Source organism: Salmo trutta, chromosome 12, assembly GCF_901001165.1.
Source record: "Salmo trutta chromosome 12, fSalTru1.1, whole genome shotgun sequence".
In the NCBI taxonomy this organism is placed as follows: Eukaryota; Metazoa; Chordata; class Actinopteri; order Salmoniformes; family Salmonidae; genus Salmo; species Salmo trutta.
The window spans coordinates 85,699,614-85,724,558 of record NC_042968.1 but is presented as its reverse complement, the minus strand read 5'-3'; the positions used below and the strand labels follow the sequence as shown (position 1 = coordinate 85,724,558).

Here is a 24,945-nt window from a genome sequence, read left to right as displayed (position 1 = left end):
AGACTTATGTACACAGTGAACAGCAGAATATATTTTAGTTGGGGCTTAAATACAATAACAGGGTAATAGTAATTTAACAAGCCAGACCAGGACACCGGTTTCTAATAGAAGTGTGTTGGGTTGTGGGTTACAGTGGAATCAGTAGGGTTGCCTGATGGGGCTATATATATATATATATATATATATAGCAAATGAAACATGATTTTCTTCAGGACTCCTGATTTGACATGGTCCATATCTCTCCCTGTGGTGGACAGAACAAACTGTAGGCTAAAACAATGGATGAGGGTATGCATCGTGTGCATATTGGCATTGTATTTGACCTGAGAGAGTGGAGCTGCTAAAATGAGTTCTGGTGGTATTTAAATGATATTATGACATATTTAACTCTCTCACCCTGGGCCCCATATCTCCTTGGTCTCCCTAGAAAAAAACAGGACAATTAGAAAATGTTACATCAAATAGGAAGTGATCCGATAACTATCAGATAGGAACACTACGGGTGATCAAGGTATACAGTGAGGGAAAAAAGTATTTGATCCCGCACTGATTTTGTATGTTTGCCCACTGACAAAGAAATGATCAGTCTATAATTTTAATGGTAGGTTTATTTGAACAGTGAGAGACAGAATAACAACAAAAAATCCAGAAAAACGCAGGTCAAAAATGTTATAAAATGATTTGCATTTTAATGAGGGAAATAAGTATTTGACCCCTCTCAATCAGAAAGATTTCTGGCTCCCAGGTGTCTTTTATACAGGTAACGAACTGAGATTAGGAGCACACTCTTAAAGGGAGTGCTCCTAATCTCAGCTTGTTACCTGTATAAAAGACACCTGTCCACAGAAGCAATCAATCAATCAGATTCCAAACTCTCCACCATGGCCAAGACCAAAGAGCTCTCCAAGGATGTGAGGGACAAGATTGTAGACCTACACAAGGCTGGAATGGGCTACAAGACCATCGCCAAGCAGCTTGGTGAGAAGGTGACAACAGTTGGTGCGATTATTCGCAAATGGAAGAAACACAAAATATCTGTCAATCTCCCTCGGCCTGGGGCTCCATGCAAGATCTCACCTCGTGGAGTTGCAATAATCATGAGAACGGTGAGGAATCAGCCCAGAACTACACGGGAGGATCTTGTCAATGATCTCAAGGCAGCTGGGACCATAGTCACCAAGAAAACAATTGGTAACACACTACGCCGTGAAGGACTGAAATCCTGCAGCGCCCGCAAGGTCCCCCTGCTCAAGAAAGCACATATACATGCCCGTCTGAAGTTTGCCAATGAACATCTGAATGATTCAGAGTCCAACTGGGTGAAAGTGTTCTGGTCAGATGAGACCAAAATGGAGCTCTTTGGCATCAACTCAACTTCCCGTGTTTGGAGGAGGAGGAGGAATGCTGCCTATGACCCCAAGAACACCATCCCCACCATCAAACATGGAGGTGGAAACATTATGCTTTGGGAGTGTTTTTCTGCTAAGGGGACAGGACAACTTCACTGCATCGAAGGGACGATGGACGGGGCCATGTATCGTCAAATCTTGGGTGAGAACCTCCTACCCTCAGCCAGGGCATTGGAAATGGGTCGTGGATGGGTATTCCAGCATGACAATGACCCAAAACACACGGCCAAGGCAACAAAGGAGTGGCTCAAGAAGAAGCACATTAAGGTCCTGGAGTGGCCTAGCCAGTCTCCAGACCTTAATCCCATAGAAAATCTGTGGAGGGAGCTGAAGGTTCGAGTTGCCAAACGTCAGCCTCGAAACCTTAATGACTTAGAGAAGATCTGCAAAGAGGAGTGGGACAAAATCCCTTGGTGTGCAAACCTGGTAGTCAGGTTTTGCCACCAAGTACTAAGTCATGTTTTGCAGAGGGGTCAAGTACTTATTTCCCTCATTAAAATGCAAATCATTTTATAACATTTTTGACATTTTTGACAGTTTTTCAGGATTTTTTTGTTGTTATTCTGTCTCTCACTGTTCAAATAAAAATACCATTCAAATTATAGACTGATCATTTCTTTGTCAGTGGGCAAACGTACAAAATCAGCAGGGGATCAAATACTTTTTTCCCTCACTGTACCACAGGTATCAAAGGTACAAAGCAAGTTACTATCATGCTTCCAGAATTTCTTTCCATTTCATGTTTCAAATTGTATCATAACTGAATGAATTGTACAATAGAAAAGGGGTGTTTTGTCATACCTTTTCTCCTTTTGGCCCAGACAGTCCCTGACGATAGAGGTGAGAAAAACAAAACATGATTATGAACAAGGAAATAATGGACTATAATGAACTCTGACACATCTCATTCCTTCCAAGATATTCACAGCGATTTTTTAACTTTTCACTTTCCAAAGACCCCCCCCCCCCCCCCCACACCTCTGGCAGGGATCAGGGTTGTGTGGGTTTGAAGAACACAGCTTTTGTTCACTAATTAACTCTCTGTGTCTCTTAGAACGGCTGGAGGACATATGAAGAGTTTTGGCCTCAGTGCATTACACTCTACAATTCATTCTGTGATGAGGTCTTCTTGGAGTGTGTTTAGATTGCGACTAATGAATGGGCTTTGTGAATGAATGGACACAGGCGGTTTATAATCAACACACAGATTGAGTTTCTGTCTGTAGTTTCTATCCGTATATATATTATACTGGTGTTGGAGCATTGGGCTGTTGCATGTTCCTACACCGTAGAATAACAGGAGCCTCAAAGCCCAGACTGTCTCCACACGCAAGGCAACATCTTTACACAGGTCTTGCAACCATTTCCTCTGTATATAGTACACATCATTGAGTAATTACATGTGGGGATAGTGTTGAAAAGCCAAGGCCTTCGGAACTATTTAATGAATCAGATCATCTCCTAAGAAAAGGGTACTTTAAAATAAACTCTGGCTAAATTATAAGTAGCCTCTATTTCACTTTCCAAACTGTCTAAACAGTTGACCAATAAGAAATTGCTTTTTAAAGAGGCTCACGTCAGTCAAGACACACCCCATTTATCCCCTTGGATATAAACACAGGTCTGGCTTCAGGGCTGGCTTCAGGGAAGCCTTCAGGGCTGGCTTCAGGGCTGGCTTCAGGGCAGCCTTTAGGGCTGGCTTCAGGGCTGGCTTCAGGAAAGCCTTCAGGGCTGGCTTCAGGGCAGCCTTTAGGGCTGGCTTCAGGAAAGCCTTAAGGGCTGGCTTCAAGGCTGCCTTCAAAGCTGGCTTCAGGGCTGGCTTCAGGGAAGCCTTCAGGGCTGGCTTCAGGGCTGGCTTCAGGGCAGCCTTTAGGGCTGGCTTCAGGGCTGGCTTCAGGAAAGCCTTCAGGGCTGGCTTCAAAGCTGGCTTCAGGGCTGACTTCAGAGATTCATATAGCACACAGAAGAATGGGTACACCTTTCCAGACTAGTAACACAGCTTTGGAATATATAATAAGTATATATTCCATTTACCATGCTCTACCAACTGAACCATACTAATGAGATGACAGGTGGAGAACACTGGAGTGTTTTGGCAGACGGTCAGCTCTGCTATATCACATGTCCACATCTGGTGTTTGATCATCCAAAACGTGGAGTTAAAGAGATATTTAAAAAGATCATCATACATACCTGGCTTCCCATAGGACCAGGACCACCCTGTATATAGGAAGACAATGTTTCATTCACAAAATGATCACATCACAAGTCGTTCATGGCAAGAGTAGAACACATACAATGTTTATGGTAATTAAATAAACACATTGTTAATTAGAGCTGTACTGTATGAAGTAGACTGTGAGCTGAATATCAACATCGTTATCACAACATTAGCATGATGAAGATGGCTACTTACAGGCTTCCCATCCATCCCAAGTGGGCCCTAGAATACAACAACATGGATAGAGGATAAATATTATGTTTAAGATGAACACAGTTGTGTACAGTACATTAATGTTTTGGTAGCAAAAATATCAAATCAATTGGGTGCACTGCTGGCCAAATGATTTAGCAGGCCATAGACAAACATAGGTAAAAACTCCAGTCAGTCTAGAGTCCACATGTTCACTGTATAGTCATTATGTAGGTCGCTGTCCAGTGCTGCACAAGTGCTGAAATGCTCTTGAACTCTGTCCAAAGAACTATCATAATATTCCACAGCCATTGAAGTGAAAAAGAAAAAGACAGATGAATGAAGCAAGGATTCAAAACAAAAGAGACATACATGAACTGTTCTGTGAATACTGTGGGGGGACCTGTGAGTCCAACTGGGCCCACATGTGGTTCTGTCCCGAACACAGAGTTTGGGCTCACATCACTGTTATTATTGGAGCGACTTCACAGGCTAGTGCATTTCCCTGTTGATCCCATCTAAGCATGTGGGATGCCAACACATGCAACCCAATGCATCTGGACCTAATGCCAGAACAACTGGCTCAAACCTTCGTCTGAATAGAATGAACCATTTGATGTTCACCAAATGTGTGACTGCTTGAGACCACAACATAACACCTTTTAAGTCCCCGAGAGATGGATAAGTTGCAGCAGCATCATAAAAACATTATTTTCTTGAGGAGAAACTTGTGAAAGATGCAGTCAGTAGACTTGTTTGAATTATTTATGTAGTACAAGATAGCTGTTCCTGATGTATTCAGTAGATGGGGCTGTCTTATCCTCCTGAGGTCCTGTCATGCCAAATAATGTCCCCCTCTACGTCACAATGGGATTCCATAAACTATTAGCGTACATTGCTATATTAATTTGGCCGGGGGACACTTATGGCAGGCCCTCTTATGGTTCTAAAATGAACTTAGCCTTAAGATGCTTTTGGGAAACCGGGCCGAGGAGAGGTGCAGGTGACATTACACACAATAGCTGAACCACTTAACTGGAGCAATGAGGGAAGATCACTATAGTCTAGGACTGGAGGTTATGAGGGAAGATCACTATAGTCTAGAACTGGAGGTTATGAGGGAAGATCACTATAGTCTAGGACTGGAGGTTATGAGGGAAGATCACTATAGTCTAGGACTGGAGGTTATGGAAGACCATAGTCGAGGACTGGAGGTTATGGAAGACCATATTCTAGGACTGGAGGTTATGGAAGACCATAGTCTAGGACTGGAGGTTATGGAAGACCATATTCTAGGACTGGAGGTTATGGAAGACCATAGTCTAGGACTGGAGGTTATGGAAGACCATATTCTAGGACTGGAGGTTATGGAAGACCATAGTCTAGGACTGGAGGTTATGGAAGACCATATTCTAGGACTGGAGGTTATGGAAGACCATATTCTAGGACTGGAGGTTATGGAAGACCATATTCTAGGACTGGAGGTTATGGAAGACCATATTCTAGGACTGGAGGTTATGGAAGACCATAGTCTAGGACTGGAGGTTATGAGGGAAGATCACTATAGTCTAGGACTGGAGGTTATGAGGGATGATCACTATAGTCTAGGACTGGAGGTTATGAGGGATGATCACTATAGTCTAGGACTGGAGGTTATGAGGGATGATCACTATAGCCTAGGACTGGATGTTATGGAAGACCATATTCTAGGACTGGAGGTTATGGAATACCATATTCTAGGACTGGAGGTTATGGAAGACCATAGTCTAGGACTGGAGGTTATGGAAGACCTTAGTCTAGGACTGGAGGTTATGGAAGACCATATTCTAGGACTGGAGGTTATGGAAGACCATAGTCTAGGACTGGAGGTTATGGAAGACGATATTCTAGGACTGGAGGTTATGGAAGACCATATTCTAGGTTAAATCGTGCTGGTTTAGAGTATTAGAATAATAGAACGCTTGCTCAGAAAAGAGATTAAGAGTGACATTTACCGGGTAACCATCCCGTCCAGGCGTGCCCTGTTAGGATTACACAGAGAAGAAAAGACAACTAAAGGCCAGGATTAGGATTAAAATCAGGATGCTTTTAAACAATCCTATTATGGCAGACTTTTCATTTTAATGCTGCAATTCTCAAATAGCATTTACCCTTTACACCTTGAGGTCAAATACTACAGCAAATACACTTGAGCTGAGCAGAAAATTCTTATTTACCTGCTGTTGCCTCCCATGTGTCCATTCACTTACCTTATCTGAAACACAGCCCACTAGGTTCATATATACTCATAAATCTACTAAAACCCCATTAACCATGGTGGAACGGTACTTACTGGAGATCCTGAAACATCTACTAAAACCCCATTAACCATGGTTTAACGGTACTTACTGGAGATCCTGAAACATCTACTAAAACCCCATTAACCATGGTGGAACGGTACTTACTGGAGATCCTGAAACATCTACTAAAACCCCATTAACCATGGTTTAACGGTACTTACTGGAGATCTTGAAACATCTACTAAAATCCCATTAACCATGGTTTAACGGTACTTACTGAAGATCCTGAAACATCTACTAAAACCCCATTAACCATGGTTTAACGGTACTTACTGGAGATCCTGAAACATCTACTAAAACCCCATTAACCATGGTTTAACGGTACTTACTGGAGATCCTGAAACATCTACTAAAAACTCATTAACCACGGTTTAACGGTACTTACTGGAGATCCTGAAACATCTACTAAAACCCCATTAACCATGGTTTAACGGTACTTACTGGAGATCCTGAAACATTTACTAAAACCCATTAACCATGGTTTAACGGTACTTACTGGAGATCCTGAAACATCTACTAAAACCCCATTAACCATGGTTTAACGGTACTTACTGGAGATCCTGAAACATCTACTAAAACCCCATTAACCATGGTTTAACGGTACTTACTGGAGATCCAGAAACATCTACTAAAACCCCATTAACCATGGTGGAACGGTACTTACTGGAGGTCCTGAAACATCTACTAAAACCCCATTAGCCATGGTTTAACGGTACTTACTGGAGATCCTGAAACATCTACTAAAGCCCCATTAACCATGGTTTAATGGTACTTACTGGAGATCCTGAAACATCTACTAAAACCCCATTAACAATGGTGGAACGGTACTTACTGGAGATCCAGAAACATCTACTAAAACCCCATTAACCATGGTGGAACGGTACTTACTGGAGATCCAGAAACATCTACTAAAACCCCATTAACCATGGTGGAACGGTACTTACTGGAGATCCTGAAACAGAAAACAAACAAGGACAGAAAAATGCAGTTAGTGATGATGACATGTGATCAGTTTTACACCGGTAACTTTCATGTTCTACATCAGAGTTGGAATATAACTCAGTGGAGGTTGATTATTAAAATACCCCCAACATGTTAATATGTCCTGTGTCACAACAAAAGGTACTATACATACAGTACCAGTCAAAGTTTGGACACACCTACTCATTCAAGGGTTTTTCTATATTTTAACTTTTTTCTACATATTTTAACTATTTTCTGCAGAATAATAGTAAACACAGAAATAACACATATGGAATCATGTAGTAAGTAAAAAAGTGTTAAACAAATCAAAATATATGTTATATTTTAGATTGTTCAAAGTAGCCACCCTCTGCCTTGATGACAGCTTTGCACACTCTTGGCATTCTTTCAACCAGCTTCACCTGGAATTCTTTTCCAACAGTCTTGAAGGAGTTCCCACATACGCTGAGCACTTGTTGGTTGCTTTTCCTTCACTCCGCGGTCCAACTCGTCCCAAACCATCTCAATTGAGTTGAGGTTTGGTGATTTTGGAGGCTAGGTCATCTGATGCAGCACTCCATCACTCTCCTTCTTGGTCAAATAGCCCTTACACAGCCTGGAGGTGTGTTTGGGTCATTGTCCTATTGAAAAACAAATAGTCCCACTAACCAGATGGGATGGCGTATCGCTGCAGAATGCTGTGGTAGCCATGTTGGTTAAGTGTCACTTGAATTCTAAATAAATCACAGACAGTGTCACCAGCAAAGCACCCCCACACCATCACACCTCCTCCTCCATGCTTCACGGTGGGAATCACACATGCAGAGATCATCCGTTCACCTACTCTGCATCTCACAAAGACAGTGGTTGGAACCAAAAATCTCACATTTGGACTCATCAGTCCATTGCTCATGTTTCTTGGCCCAAACAAATCTCTTCTTCTTATTGGTGTCCTTTAGTAGTGGTTTCTTTGCAGCAATTCAATCATGAAGGCCTGATTCAAGCTGTCTCCTCTGAACAGTTGATGTTGAGATGTATATGTTACTTGAACTCTGTGAAGCATTTATTTGGGCTGCAATTTCTGAGGCTGGTAACTCTAATGAACTTATCCTCTGCAGCAGAGGAAATTCTGGGTCTTCCTTTCCTGTGGCGGTCCTCATGAGAGCCAGTTTCATCATAGCGCTTGATGGTTTTTGCGACTGCACTTGAAGAAACTTCCAAAGTTCTTGAAATGTTCCGCATTGACTGACCTTTGTGCCTTAAAGTAATGATGGACTGTTGTTTCTCTTTGCTTATTTGAGCTGTTCTTGCCATAATATGGACTTGGTAATTTACCAAATAGGGCTATCTTCTATATACCACCCCTACCTTGTCACAACACATCTGATTGGCTCAAATGCATTAAGAAGGAAAGAAATTCCACAAATTAACTTTTAACAAGGCACATCTGTTAATTGAAATGCATTCCAGTTGACTACCTCATGAAGCTGGTTGAGAGAATGCAAAGAGTGTGCGAAGCGGACATCGAGGCAAAGGGTGGCTACTTTGAAGTATCTTAAATATAAAAAATATTTTGATTTGTTTAACACTTATTTGGTTACTGCATGATTCCATATGTGTTATTTCATAGTTTGATGTCATCGCTATTATTCTACAATGTAGAAAATAATAAAAAATAAAGAAAAACCCTTGAATGAGTAGGTGTGTCCAGACTTTGACTGGTACTGTATACTCTTTATCAGTCGTTGCCATAACAAAACCCCACTTCCCATGATGCTCTGTTTGTTCGGTTGTCATTGCAATCAAGAGACACGATGAGTTTGATTACAGAAGGCTCTGCCCTCCTGCCTTTGTTCTCTCCCTGTGCGTGTGTGTGTGTGTGTGTGTGTGTGTGCGTGTGTGCGTGTGTGCGTGTGTGCGCGTGTGTGTGTGTGTGTGTGTGTGTGTGTGTGTGTGTGTGTGTGTGTGTGTGTGTGTGTGTGTGTGTGTGTCTGTCCTGCATTACACAAAACAGACAAACATGTACACACACACCACAATGAGGATATCCAGGCCTATGTAATAGCATTGTTTCCCTACATTAATCACAGAGACTGGTTGGGCAATGACAATCCCTCTCTCTGTTTTCACCCGTGTGGTCTGAATGCCAGCCTGCCAGGAGTCATACCCACTAGAAAAAGGCTGCTGTTACAGCTATATGAGGACCAGAGATGGGGGTCAACTAGGGCTGCCAGGAATTGCCAGGGACCTCACGAAATTATTACATCATACCTTGGTGCCGATACGATATGTATTGCGATTCTCGCGATTCGCACGATTCTATATGTATTTCGATTCAATACTGTGATTTTATTGTGAAAAAAAATCTAATAAAAATGATGTCCCCCCCCAACTTCTAAAACCAAAGTTACACTCCTGTATATACCCAATGATTATTGAATAATATACATTATTAAAGCCTCATGAGCTTAGTTCAACTGTCATCCCTATCAGAACCCAACATTTTAGATTTTGTAAACAAACACTGCATAGCCTCAAAATGTGGTTAACTATAATTTTAATATCATTGTTGGTCAGTCCTTGCATCCATAGCTACAATGCCTTTGGAAAGTATTCAGACCCCTTGATGTTTTCCACATTTTGTTACATTACAGCCTTATTCTAAAATCTACACATAATACTGCATAACGACAAAGCAAAAGACACGTTTTTAGAAATGTTTGCTAATATATTAAAAAATAAAATACTGAAATGTTACATTTACATAAGTATTCAGACCCTTTACTCAGTACTTTGTTGAAGCACCTTTGGCAGCGATTACAACATCGAGTCTTCCTGAGTATGACGCTACAAGTTTCTCCCATTCTTCTCTGCTGATCCTCTCAAGTTCTGTCAGGTTGGATAGGGAGTGTTGCTGCACAGCTATTTTCAGGTCTCTCCAGAGATGTTTGATCAGGTTCAAGTCCGGGGTCTGGCTGGGCCACTAAAGGACATTCAGAGACTTGTGGCGAAGCCACTGCTGCGTTGTCCTGGTTGTGTGCTTCGGGTCGTTGTCCTGTTGGAAGGTGAATCTTTGCCCCAGTCTGAGGTCCTGGGCGCTCTGGAGCAGGTTTTCATCAAGGATCAGTACTTTGCTTTGTTCATCTTTGCCTTAATCCTGACTAGTCTCCCAGTTCCTGCCCCTGAAAAACCTCCCCAGAGCATGATGCTGCCACCACCATACTTCACTATAGGGATGGTGCCAGGTTTCCTCTAGACGTGACACTTGGTAATCAGACCAAAGAGTTCAATCTTGGTTTCATCAGACCAGAGAATCTTGTTTCTCATGGTCTGAGAGTCTTTAGGTGCCTTTTGGCAAACTCCAAGCTGGCTGTCATGTGCCTTTTACTGAGGAGTGGCTTTCGTCTGGCCTGATTGGTGGAGTGCTGCAGAGATGATTCTTCCATCTCCGCAGAGGAACTCTAGAGCTCTGTCAGAGTGACCATCGGGTTCTTGGCCACCTCCCTAACCAATTCCCTTCTCCCCCGATTGCTCAGTTTGGTCGGGCGGCCAGATCTAGGAAGAGTCTTGGTGGTTCCAAACTTCTTCTATTTTAACAATGATGGAGGCCACTGTGTTCTTGATGGACTTTCAATGCTGGTACCCTTCCCCAGATCTGTGCCTCGACACAATCCTGTCTCGGAGCTCTACGGACAATTCCTTCAACATCATTGCTTGGTTTTTGCTCTGACACGCACTTTCAACTAAATGTTCTAAAATTAAGAAAACGTCTTTTCGCTTTGTCATTATGGGGTATTGTGTGTAGATATCGTAACAAAATAGTGAAAAAGTCAAGGGGTCTGAATACTTTCGTAGGCACTGTATGTCTACGAATTTAAGTGGTTGAATTTCTCCATTCACAACCAGTGTAAAACCAACAATGATTCAATAATCATTGCTTTCTGGGAATGCTACAAAGTCCAAAAGTTCTGGGTGGAGCTAGAAAGTTGACCATCAAAAGCACTATAATGTAAATGCACTCCCAATCCGTCGGTCTGTATATATCAAGATATGAAACACGGGGTGCAGTGAGATACCCAATGCGCCGGAAGACTCATCACTCATCCTGAAAAAAAACGATCTCAAAAACGTGGAAATCAATCATACCGTCACCACCAACACAATGGAAAAATCGAACGATTCGTCATTCAAACATTGAAATAGCGACCGAGAAAAACAAACTGGCACATGTTTTATTTTTACTCCACTGTTTGTAAACAATGTAATTGTAATCAAACACTGTATAGCCTCAAAATATGGTTAAAACTATACATTTTTATATCATGGATGGTCAGTCCTTACACCCATAGCTCGAGCCCCAACCCTCAGTATTTTGTTTGAAATGCAGAATACCCTTTTAAAAGGAATTAAAATTAGGAATTTTTAGGAATAAATCAGTTCAGTTTAATGGAAATCTATTGGGGATCGAATCAAATTATGCTTTCTAGTGGTAACAATTGTTTTTTCACAGCTAAAGCTTTTTTCCTTTGTCTTTCTCAGTTAGCTCAAGCTTACACTCATAGGCGTATGCTGGTTGAAAATGGCAGACTTGGACACCGATAAGCACCTAAATTGGAACGCAGTGGCTGTACAGCAACATGCTATAAAAGACGTCAGAGCTCAGAGAAAAAGTTGCACCCGCAACTTTTGAATTTTTTGTTGTTGACTGAGTGAGGGAAATGCTTTAAAGGACTCTTTGTCTTTTGAAAGATGAGACGTTGAGGATTATATTAAATATGTCATAAAACTCATGTCATATACAGTTCAATATTTGTCATTTACCTCGGATAGATAACATTTATCAATGAAAGCACTATTCGTAAAAATAAAAATGTATATATATTATAAACAAGACATGGGTGGAATAAATCATGTTTATCTTGAACTGAATTGCCAAGTGAAAGTGAAAACAACAACAGTAATTGTGTGAGGGCGGGGATGCAAGGCTGTGTTCCAAACAAAACAACTGCAAGTGTGCTTGCTCTAGTCCCTCAACAGCACAGCTAGGAGAAGTCGAAAAAGCACTTTATAGTTGAAGACTCTTCTTTCAGTCATAAAAGTGCATCGAAATGACCTAGGAACTGTGCACACTTGGGAGAGGTGTGTGTCCACTTGGAGACACCAGTTAGTCTTCTCACTCAACACCTTGTCATTTTTTTTGTCTTAAAGTGTACCTAACCCATATTTTCCATGAATATTCTTATCATGTTACTGATTGTATCTGCAGTGTTTACAGATTCCGTTATCAACAAATGCGGCAAAAAGTACAGTAAATTCAAACAGTGTAATGTTTGAATTTGGTCATGTGTCAAGGTTAACTGCCAGGTTAACTTTGGTCTAATAACTTTTCCATAATCTCCAAACTGTTTCCTTTCAATTGCTAACATGTTTATGCTTAAACTTGTATTATTTCATTTGTAATAAACATATCAATGTATCCCTATCCGTATAGGCCAGGGTTAATCTTATGGTTTGTACTGAATAGGACATTAGTACTTTAGTTACAGCTGAGTAGTTTCCCATGAGCACAACATGGTCCTGCTTGATCCTGTCCATTAGAAACATTTATAGGCATAGTACTGTATGTTCAGGTCAGTATAAGAAATTCTCTCTCTCTATCTCTCTCGCTCTGACTCTTTGTCTCTCAATTCAATTCAATTCAATTAAAAGGGCTTTATTGGCATGGGAAACATGTTTACATTGCCAAAGCAAGTGAAATAGATAATAAACAAAAGTGGTATATGGAATTTGTATTTGTGGTCCTGGCAACTGGACCTTTTTTGTAACACAATTATTTTTGTCTTAAAAAGATTTACTGTCAGGGCCCAGGTCTGACATAATCTGTGCAGAAGATCTAGGTGCTCCTATAGGCCCTCCTTGGTTGGGGATAGATGCATCAAATTAAAAGCAGACAGTAGACATTTGACTTCAGATTCTAGTAAGGTGAGGCCGGGTGCTGCAGACTTTTCTAGTGCACTCGACAATTCGTGATATATATGTTGAAGAGGGTGGGGCTTTAGCTGCATCCCTGTCGCACCCCACGGCCCTGTGGAAAGAAATGTGTGTGTTTTTTTGCCAATGTTAACTGCACACTTGTTGTTTGTGTATATGGATTTCATAATGTTGTATGTTTTTCCCCCAACACCGCTTTCCATCAATTTGTATAGCAGACCCTCAAATTGAGTCAAAAGCTTTTTTGAAATCAACAAAGCATGAGAAGACTTTGCCTTTCTTTTGGTTTATTTCTTTGTCAATTAGGGTGAGCAGGGTGAATACGTGGTCTGTCGTACGGTAATTTGGTAAAAAGCAAATTTGCCATTTGCTCAGTACATTGTTTTCACTGAGGAAATGTACGAGTCTGCTGTTAATGATTATGCGTGTTGTTGTTTGTTTAGTGTGTTACGATTTTCCCAGAAGTGATCAGATTCTGTGGATTTTTCAATTACATTGAGCTGATTTCTGACGTGCTGTTCCTTCTTTTTCCGTAGTGTATTTCTGTATTGTTTTAGTGATTCACCATAGTGAAGGAGAAGGCTCAGGTTTTCTGGGTCTCTACGTTTTTGGTTGGATAGGTTTCTCAATTTCTTTCTTAGGTTTTTGCATTCTTCATCAAACCACTTGTCATTGTTTTCCATTTTGTTAGGTTGTCTGCTTGACATTTTTAGATTTGATAGGGAAGTTGAAAGGTAAAATATACTGTTAAGGCTTTCTACTGTCAAGTTTACACCTTCACTATTACAGTGAAATGTTTTGTCCAGGAAGTTGTCTAAAAGGGATTTAATTTGTTGTTGCCTAATTGTTTTTTGGTAGGTTTCTACACCACTTTCCTTCCAGCTATAGCGATTCTTAATATTGTTCAGTTCCCTTGGCTTTGAAGCCTCATGATTGAGTATTGCTCTGTTCAAGTAGACTGTGATTTTGCAGTGATCTGATAGGGGTGTCAGTGGGCTGACTGTGAACGCTCTGAGAGACTCTGGGTTAAGGTCAGTGATAAAGTAATCTACAGTACTACTACCAAGAGATGAGCTATAGGTGTACCTACCGTAGAAGTCTTCTCGAAGACTACCATTGACTATGTACAGACCCAGCGTGCGACAGAGCTGCAGGAGTTGTGACCAGTTTTTGTTGGTTGTTTTGTCATAGTTGTGTCTTGGGGGGCATATTTGGGAGGGAATGCTGTCACCTCCAGGTAAGTGTTTGTCCCCCTGTGTGCTGAGAGTGTCAGGTTCTTGTCCAGTTCTGGCATTTAGGTCGCCACAGACGAGTAATGATGCTCATAAGACATTTGGTATCGCTAATGGAATGTGCCACTGAGGAACTATGCTGGTCCAGGAAGAACCTTTATCAGTCAGGAGTGGAGTGGAGTCAGCTCAGCAGACAGGAGCCAGAAGGCTGCTTTTTATGGAGATGTATGTCGCTGGGCTGGGGGCTTGGAGCCAGTGGAGTAACCCTACTCAACTCCCTGCACAGAAAAAAAGAGGCAACTATTCTCTCCATCCCCCTTGCTAAGTTGCATGTGTGTTCTGCACTGTCAAGGGCCGAACTGACAGGTAGAAGCCACATATTTCAGATATATGCAGACCCCTTGGGCCAGCCATGACGTGAGAATGTAGTGATGAGATGAGATTGTGATTTACCCTTGTTATTTATCTCCAACGCCACCCACCACTAAACATTATGGATGAGATCAGTTTCTGGTCTGCACAGGGGAGTTCAGGCTACTGTCCAGATTAAGGCTCTCTGTATGTATCTGATGTAGTGTAGTTTAGTTTCTTCTCTCAAGGTCACACTCATCTTTATAATAGGGGAGGAGTACACTCCTAGGGGGAAAGTTCAGACATCTGCACTAAAACCTTGCTAAGTCATCAAGGACATTTTGTAACACTAGCAAGGTGTTCTTGATTATTTGGGGATTTTTTCTTCTGACATTTTCAAATAAGGTGTTTCAATTATCATATCATGAATGACCTGTGAACTCTGACTAAGGATGCTGTGATAGGGCTTGCATAGCGCCACCATGTTTCATATCCACAGAGAGAAAAAGAACAGGTCAGAATTGCCAAAATTCCTGATATGACAAATGTCAAAGAACATTCCAAGCAAATTGAACTGCACACTAAGAATGCGATAAGAAAGAACCCAATTATAGCAGTGGACATCCCCCTTTTTAATGGTGTACTTCCACAACAGCTCTTTGCAGTCCGCTGTCCGTAGGCATCGCTGAAAGGATTTGAAGAATACAGAAGTCTGTGTATAATTATTCCTGAGAATGGATGGATTCCTTCAGATGAAAGAGAGAAAAGTGAGACCACCAGGCAGTCAACACTGGCAGGGTGAAAAGTCATTAACACTGGCAGGGTGAAAAGTCATTAAGAAGCCTGCAGCAGCTGCACACTGTCAAATCTCCCCCCGGCTGTCTGCAACCAGGGACTGTAGGGAGGTACTGTACAATTCACTCAGATCTGTTGGTCACTTTGATACACTCTACCCTTTGGCTCACATAAACATACACATTAACACACTGCTCAGGACGATAAGCACTGAACACACTGAGGGAACATAGGAACTAAGAGAGACTAGTTACCAGAGTCGCCTCGTCTTCCCATCCTTCCCCGTTTTCCTGGAGGCCCTAGGATGACAGAGAGAGAGATAAATGGAGGTTATTCATCGCCTGTCTTTTGTTGTCACCAAAGTAGGGGTTACAGCTTAATGAAAAACAACAACCTATATGTCATAGTGTGCAACTTGCACAGCTACCAATGAGGAATGATCTGTTTACTTCTCAGATATCTGAACTAGTCTGGACCGTGTTTGTACAAGTCCGATAAGATTCTTCCATTACAGAGTATCAATTGTGTGTAGAGACAGGAGGAGATAGTACACATGACCTGCCAAAACTGATGTTATGACAATGGGTTAACAGATCACTAACTGACTGATGGGTGATATAATATAGGAACCTGATAGACAGCGTGAGAAAAATTGCCTTTCTGTTTCCCATTCCTGAAGACAGGCTCAGTGATCAGTGTGGAAGCTAACTTGGTGTGTCCACCCTGAAGATAAGAGGCCCGGCTGAGAAAAGGGCTATTCCTGACAGCAGCGATCGGAACACACAGACCCACGTCCCCTCAGCTTTCCCCTGGCTGCATCTGCAGGAAGGCCCCAGCCAACAGTGACATCACACACAAGCCAAACAAATTATTATGTCTGTCAGCGCTGAGCAATCTGCTCTAATTAGAATCCAGGCACAGTGCAGCCTCTCATAAAGATAATGTTTAGAATCCTATCTGCAAACACACTGGTGAGTGGTGACCTGACCAGACATGATGAAGGGAAGGCTCTTCCACCAGGGTTTCAGTTTAGCCACATCAAAGTCAGGCGTCCATGGATGATGAGTAGGATTTGAGATACCATCAAAGCTTTGGAATTGCCCGTTTTTTTAAATCAACCTATTGCATGCATTTTATCAACCTATTCAGATGTGATATGGCTCAGAGAGGGAAATTGTGAATCACAATATGAGCGTGATGAGAGTGCAGTTTCAACGTGCTGTACAACTCTCCCTCTGTTTTTCATTTGCTTGTGGCTGTGTGGACTTACCCCTCCAGTCTGAAGCCAGGCCATATGTAGCTGGATGCCTCATATCGATAACCCCCACATGGATCAGGGGCTACAGCTGCATTGTTGATTAAGGGTTTGTAAGTAAGCATTTCACAGTAAGGTCTAAACCAGTTGTATTCGGTGCATGTGACCAAGCAAATGTGATTTGATTTGATTTGATTACACAAGTCCACTGAGATTAAACAAGACCAACTGGCCCACATCCTCCACAGCACAGATAACATATTCAACATGCTTTCACCCTGACGCAGTAGCCCAAGTCATAGTCAAGCACATGCAAGGTATCAGATCTCAAGAACGGTTTATGGTTTTAATAAGAAAATACTGTAACACCATATTATTTTACCACAGTACTTGTTCCAAAGGCTAATTGCTTTAGCTCACATGCAGGGGGAGGGTAGCTACGTGTTCAGATGACGTCAGCTCTGTATAACGTTTACCAATGGGACAGTTCCTTGGACACAACACACCACTACGCAAAACTGAACAAAAGAGATTGAATTACCATTTAAATGTTAACGTGAAAGTCCTCTTTGTTTTATCCAACAGATCCAACATGTGCAATTTACATGCCTATTACGAACAGGCCAAATAGTCAGTGTTCCAGGAGAAAAGGAACAGTGTTCCTTCCCGCACTCTATTGTTAGTGTACGGTATACAGTACGTCTTTTAAAACTGGAGTTATACGTACACATCTATGATGAATAAACCCCTTACGCCACCTTCTGACTGTCTGCAGAAAAATCACAACACTAAATTCCATATAAATCCTATTAAAGGAGGAATATGTGACTTGTACACTAAACTTTGTGTGCGTGATGTTGCCCTTCTTCAGAACTAATCAAAATAAAACATGCAGCAAGATATTGAAATAATAATTTTAAGGCCATCTGGCTCTGTCCCAATGAAATGAGCTCACAGAAGAACAAATGTGATTTAACTCAATCCATTGTCCTGAAGATTTTTAGCAGACGTTTTTATCCAAAGTGACTTGCAGTCATGCATTTCATGTACGGTTGGTCCAGGGAATTGAACACCCTCTATCCTGGCGTTGCAAGCACCATGCTCTGCCAACTGAGCTACAGAGGTCCACAACTCAGCCACAGAGGACATACCTGTACTTTTCTCTAAATGTACAGTACGAAAACGAGACCGGTATGGCTATAATCAGAGTTACTATAGTGAACTAAAAGTTATTTTGGGTAGCTGACTCTGTGATGATCTTTACTATGGATGGAAGAGATCCAGTAGAGAGAGGGAGAGAAGGAGGAAACAACAATCTGGCCCAATACATATTCATTACCTAGCACCCAGACACTATGTTAATAGGGATCTTCAATATGTATTTATCACCTGGCACCCAGACACTATGTTAATAGGGACCTTCAATATGTATTTATCACCTGGCACCAAGACACTATGTTAATAGGGACCTTCAATATCTATTTATCACCTGGCACCCAGACACTATGTTAATAGGGACCTTCAATATGTATTTATCACCTGGCACCCAGACACTAAGTTAATAGGGATCTTCAATACATATTCATCACCTGGCACCCAGACACTATGTTAATAGGGATCTTCAATATGTATTTATCAGCGGGCACCCAGACACTATGTTAATAGGGACCTTCAATATGTATTTATCACCTGGCACCCAGACACTATGTTAATTAATAGGGATCTTCAATACATATTCATCACCTGGCACCCAGACACTATGTTAATAGGGACCTTCAATATGTATTTATCACCTGGCACCCAGACACTATGTTAATTAATAGGGACCTTCAATATGTATTTATCATCTGGCACCCAGACACTTTGTTAATAGGGATCTTCAATATGTATTTATCACCTGGCACCCAGACACTATGTTAATAGGGACCTTCAATATGTATGCAAAACCTGGCACCCAGACACTATGTTAATTAATAGGGATCTTCAATACATATTCATCACCTGGCACCCAGACATTATGGTAATAGGGATCTTCAATATGTATTTATCACCTGGCACCCAGACACTATGTTAATAGGGATTTTCAATATGTATTTAGCACCTGGCACCCAGACACTATGTTAATAGGGACCTTCAATATGTATGCAAAACCTGGCACCCAGACACTATGTTAATAGGGACCTTCAATATGTATTCAGCACCTGGCACCCAGACACTATGTTAATAGGGACCTTCAATATGTACTTATCACCTGGCACCCAGACACTATGTTAATTAATAGGGATCTTCAATATGTATTTATCGCCTGGCACCAAGACACTATGTTAATAGGGACCTTCAATATGTATTTATCGCCTGGCACCAAGACACTATGTTAATAGGGACCTTCAATATGTATTTATCGCCTGGCACCCAGACACTATGTTAATAGGGACCTTCAATATGTATTTATAACCTGGCACCCAGACACTATGTTAATAGGGACCTTCAATATGTATTTATCACCTGGCACCCAGACACTATGTTAATAGGGATCTTCAAGGTACCATATAGGTGTTCCAAAAACCCACACCTCCACCAGTGTTGGATTAAGAGCCTTAGAGGTGCTGGAATATGCACATGAATAGAGGGAATTCATAATGAATTCCATGGACAGTAATTTAGCAGGTGGTACGTGTTAGCTTGTTTAATTTGTAACACCACAAAAGAACCTATAGTGTGCTGAGGGTGTGAAAAGGAGGAGGAAAGAGCCATAACTGGGGTCGACGCCCCTCCACCCACCCACTTGGGATCCAATTCAGACCAGACGTAGATTAGTGGTGCTTATCCACATCTTAAGATACCACAGTGTCGCGGCAGGATGGAGCCAAAGAAAACTTAAAGCAGAAATGACCAACACAGGAAGGAGCTTTTTTTTTTCGGGGTGAAGATTGTGTGTGTTTTATGGAACAATCTAAATCCAGTAGCCCTCTTAGATTAAAAATACACACTTATTAACTTTTGCAGCTCAATCAACCTGGCAGAACATTCAAACTAAATATTATCTTTTGAAGCTTAATTTTAGATCGCTAAATAGCCCTAGAGTTAAAATATTAGGAACTTGTCTGATACAAAACATTTAAACTACTTTGAGACTTGCTTATTTAAGGAGCATGTCTGATACACAAACTGAGTAATAGTGCAATATTATCTAGGGAGAATACTAGAGTTATTGTGAGTTATATATTAAGGAATATTTTTTATCTTTGATATTCTCTTGGGTCTGTAGAGACAACGATGGAGCACACGTTTCCAGCTATGTTTCCCTGGTACTAGTAGTGTCAATAGGAACTGCACATAAAAAAAACACAACGATAATCCAAGTTTGAAGATGACAGACTGGAAATTGTTGTAAGAAGGTTTGAAGATGACAGACAGGAAACTGTTGTAAGAAGGTTTGAAGATGACAGACAGGAAAGGTTTGATTTAAATGTACTGCGACTGGCTCACGTGTTAGAGCGGCAGCAGTCGAGTGCTGGCTTTGTTAGACAAGGCATACTAAAACACCATTCATGGAAGAGAGAATATCACCTTGTCATTATATTCTCCATTAGAACAAGAGAAATGCTAGAGACACATCCAACTGCTGCTTCAAAATAGACTTCATATCTCAACAGACCATGTTGTCTTGCTCATTATGGCTGGGAATTGCCAGGCACCTCACAATACGATATTATCATGATACTTATGTATTAAGATTCTGACAATTCTATATTCAATACTGCGATTGCATTGCGATTTGATGTTCAAAACATATTGCTCACTATATGTCTGCTGCAGAGATACAAGAGAGAGCCATGAGAAAATGTGTGCTGAAAACAAGTTGGCTCACTATTATACTGAACAGAAATATAAACACAACATGTAAAGTGTTGGTCCCACCTTTCATGAGCTGAAATAAAAGATCCCAGAAAAGTTCCATACGCACAAAAAGCTTCTTTCTCTAATATTTTGTAAACATGTTTGTTTATATCAATTTTAGTGAGCATTTCTCCTTTGCCAAGATAATTCATCCACCTGACAGGTGTGGCATATCAAGAAACAGAATGATCATTACACAGGTGCACCTTGTGCAGGGGAAAATAAAAGGCCACTAAAATGTGCAGTTTTGTCACACAACACAATGCCACTTATGTCTACATTTTTGAGGGAGCGTACAATTGGCATGCTGACTGCAGGAATGTCCACCAGAGCGGTTGCCAGATAATTGAATGTTAATTTCTCTACCATAAGCCACCTCCTGTGCGATCGTCTGAGACCAGCCACCCGGACAGCTGATGAAACTGTGGAGTATTTCTGTCAGTAATAAAGCCCTTTTGTGGGGAAATACATTTTGATTGACTGGGCCTGGCTCCCCAGTGGGTGGGCCTGGCTCCCAACTTGGCAGGAACTAATGGGGATCCATAATAAACCCTAGGAAGAGTAGCTGCTGCCTTTTCAGGAACTAATGGGGATCCTTAATAAACCCCAGGAAGAGTAGCTCCTTCCTTGGCAGGAATTCATGAGGATCCTTAATAAATACAAATACAAACAGTGTACATGTAAACAAACACTGTATAGCCTCAAAACATGGTTAAATCTATACTTCTGATTTCATGGATGGCCAGTCTTTGCATTTATAGCTCTGTGATACATATATGAAAGTGGTTACATTTCACCAACCCCATCTCTCAGCTGTTTATCAAAAACAGTGGAAGGGTGGCTGCTTTGTTGTTTAAACTACAGATTTCCTCGTTACAAAGTGAAATTGAGACAACACCTTTCATTTTATGCTCATTACAATCTTCCTTCTGGGGTGAATGGTGGATAGAAACGATCTACTTCCTCTGTGTGACCTTTCCTTCATCCCTAATACAGAAGAAGAGTGTTGGTATTGGTAATAAGCAACAACTGAACAGCTTCTTATGGTGCAGATCTGGTTTCAATGAAAAATCCATGTTGTGGTTAGCACCTTTAGGTGATGTAACCAGCCATAAATAATGATCACGCTCTCTGCCAGCCCTCAAGCTCAGAAACGGGTCATACGAAGACAGCAGTGTTATAAGTTTGGTCAATATTCACCTAAGTGTTCTATGCACATCCTCTGCATTAAGCTACAACACTTTTCTTCTACAATGTGATGGAAGTTGAAGTCTAGACAACAGGCAGCTCTACCAGTAGCAGGACTAATAGCACACGGCACTTCAAAGCAGAACTCTCCAGGTAGCATATTTTGGTGGAATGAACAGATCCTAGAACAAATGCGATTAATCTAGTGACATAGGTCTGACGAGGATGAGCCCGTAATTAGACATGAGCGATATGGACACAAAGCCCATCATCGCGATGACAATAATAATAACAATAAATAGAACGATAAGTTTATAACATTAATATGCACCACAGTTTATAACATGAATGCGCACTACAGTTTATAACATTAATGTGCACCACCGTTTATAACATTAATGTGCACCACCGTTTATAACATTAATGTGAACTACAGTTTATAACATTAATGTGCACTACAGTTTATAACATTAATGTGCACCACAGTTTATAACATTAATGCGCACTACAGTTTATAACATGAATGCGCACTACAGTTTATAACATGAATGCGCACTACAGTTTATAACATTAATGTGCACTACAGTTTATAACATTAATGTGCACCACAGTTTATAACATTAATGCGCACTACAGTTTATAACATGAATGCGCACTACAGTTTATAACATTAATGTGCACCACCGTTAATAACATTAATGTGCACCACAGTTTATAACATTAATGTGCACCACAGTTTATAACATTCATGTGCACCACAGTTTATAACATTAATGTGCACCACCGTTTATAACATTAATGTGCACCACAGTTTATAACATTAATGTGCACCACAGTTTATAACATTCATGTGCACCACAGTTTATAACATTAATGCGCACTACAGTTTATAACATGAATGTGCACTACAGTTTATAACATTAATGTGCACCACAGTTTATAACATTTATGTGCACCACAGTTTATAACATTAATGTGCACTACAGTTTATAACATTAATGTTGTCACGTCCTGACCAGTATAAGGGTTATTTGTTATTGTAGTTTGGTCAGGACGTGGCAGGGGGTATTTGTTTTATGTGGTTCGGGGTGGTGTTTTTGGAGAAGGGTATTTGATTTATGTATTCCGGGGTTTTTGGGCACTGTTCCTTGTTTATGTATTTCTATGTTTAGTCTAGTTGGTTGTATTTCTATGTTTAGGTTAATGGGGGGTTGGACTCTCAATTGGAGGCAGGTGCTTTCTCGTTGCCTCTGATTGAGAGTCCTATATATGGGTATGTGTTTGGTTTAGTGTTTGTGGGAGATTGTTTCTTGTTTTGCTGAGTGTGCCTGACAAGACTGTTTTGTTGTTCGTGAGCTCGTTTCGTTTCGTTTTGTTTTGTTGTTTTTGGTGTTCTTGTTATTTAAATAAATATACAAGATGAGCATCCACATTCCTGCTGCGTTTTGGTCCTCCATTCCAGACGACAACCGTGACAAATGTGCACCACAGTTTATAACATTAATGTGCACCACAGTTTATAACATTAATGCGCACCACAGTTTATAACATGAATGCGCACTACAGTTTATAACATTAATGTGCACCATAGTTTTTGTATTATCCTTTAAACTACTACTACTACTTTGATTGTTGTAGCCATCAATTGTCCCATTTTAACAATCACCCATATTAGCAAACTTATCCCTTGAACAACAGCCTATCCCTTGAACAACAGCCTATCCCTTGAACAACAGCCTATCCCTTGAACAACAGCCTATCCCTTGAACAACAGCCTATGCCTTGAACAACAGCCTATACCTTGAACAACAGCCTATCCCTTGAACAACAGCCTATGCCTTGAACAACAGCCTATCCCTTAAACAACAGCCTATCCCTTGAACAACAGCCTATACCTTGAACAACAGCCTATCCCTTGAACAACAGCCTATCCCTTGAACAACAGCCTATCCCTAACCAAGCACTGCTTAACACTGATGAGAGGTACAATATCAAATAATTCACAGTGAAAAGACTGGGGTTAGGGTTTATCCATGAAATATGATATACAACACATATTTATGGATTCCAAACAATTGCACAGTGCCTTCGGAAAGGATTCAGACCCCTTTACTTCTCCACATTTTGTTACGTTACAGCCTCATTCTAAAATGTATTAAATCATTTATTTCCCTCATCAATCTACACACAATACCCCTATAATGATAAAGCAAAAACAGGTTTTTTGAAATCTTTGCTAATATATTAAATATAAAAAACGGAAATATTACATTTACATAAGTATTCAGACCCTTTACTCAGTACTTTGTTGAAGCACCTTTGGCAGTGATAACAGCCTTGAGTCTTCTTGGGTATTACGCTACAAACTTAGCACACTTGTATTTGGGAAGTTTCTCCCATTCTTCTCTGCAGATCCTCTCAAGTTCTGTCAGGTTGGATGGGTAGAGTTGCTGCACAGATATTTTCAGGTCTCTCCAGAGATGTTCGATCAGGTTTAAGTCCAGACTCTGGCTGGGCCACTCAAGGACATTCAGAGACTTGTCCTGAAGCCACTGCTGCGTTGTCCTGGTTATGTGCTTAGGGTCGTTGTCCTGTTGGAAGGTGAACTTTCACCCCAGTCTGAGGTCCTGAGAGCTCTGGAGCAGGTTTTCATCAAGGACCTTTCTGTGCTTGGCTCCGTTCGTCTTTGCCTCGATCCTGACTAGTCTCCCAGTCCCTGCCGCTGAAAAACATCCCCACAGCATGATTCTGCCACAACCATGCTTCACCGTAGGGATGGTGCCAGGTTTCCTCCAGACGTGACACTTGGCATTCAAGACAAAGACTTCAATCTTGGTTTCATCAGACGAGAGAATCTTGTTTCTCATGGTCTGAGAGTCTTTAGGTGCCTTTTGGAAAACTCCAAGCGGAATGTCATGTGCCTTTTACTAAGGCTTGACTTCCGTCTGGCCACTCTACCATAAAGGCCTGATTGGTGGAGTGCTGCAGAGATGGTAGTCCTTCTGGAAGATTCTCCCATCTCCACCGAGGAACTCTAGAGCTCTGTCAGAGTGACCATTGGGTTCTTGGTCACTTCCCTGACCAAGGTACTTCTCCCCCGATTGCTCAG

At 41.2% G+C, this 24,945-nt stretch overlaps 1 protein-coding gene across 6 annotated transcripts in view; it reads right to left on the bottom strand.

The window, feature by feature from the left end:
- Positions 1-24,945, bottom strand: part of LOC115204539 (collagen alpha-1(XXIII) chain) — a 90,764-nt gene that overhangs the window by 19,617 nt on the left and 46,202 nt on the right. For 5 of the 6 annotated variants that reach the window (XM_029770200.1, XM_029770199.1, XM_029770203.1 and 2 more), the window contains exons 3-9: positions 15,748-15,792; positions 7,106-7,113; positions 5,817-5,843; positions 3,826-3,852; positions 3,603-3,629; positions 2,211-2,237; positions 397-423 (exon numbers count right to left, since the gene is read on the bottom strand). In XM_029770200.1, the coding sequence (XP_029626060.1) occupies positions 397-423; positions 2,211-2,237; positions 3,603-3,629; positions 3,826-3,852; positions 5,817-5,843; positions 7,106-7,113; positions 15,748-15,792 (188 nt within the window). The remainder of the gene's footprint in view (positions 1-396; positions 424-2,210; positions 2,238-3,602; positions 3,630-3,825; positions 3,853-5,816; positions 5,844-7,105; positions 7,114-15,747; positions 15,793-24,945) is intronic. The other variant, XM_029770201.1, reaches the window with a different exon arrangement.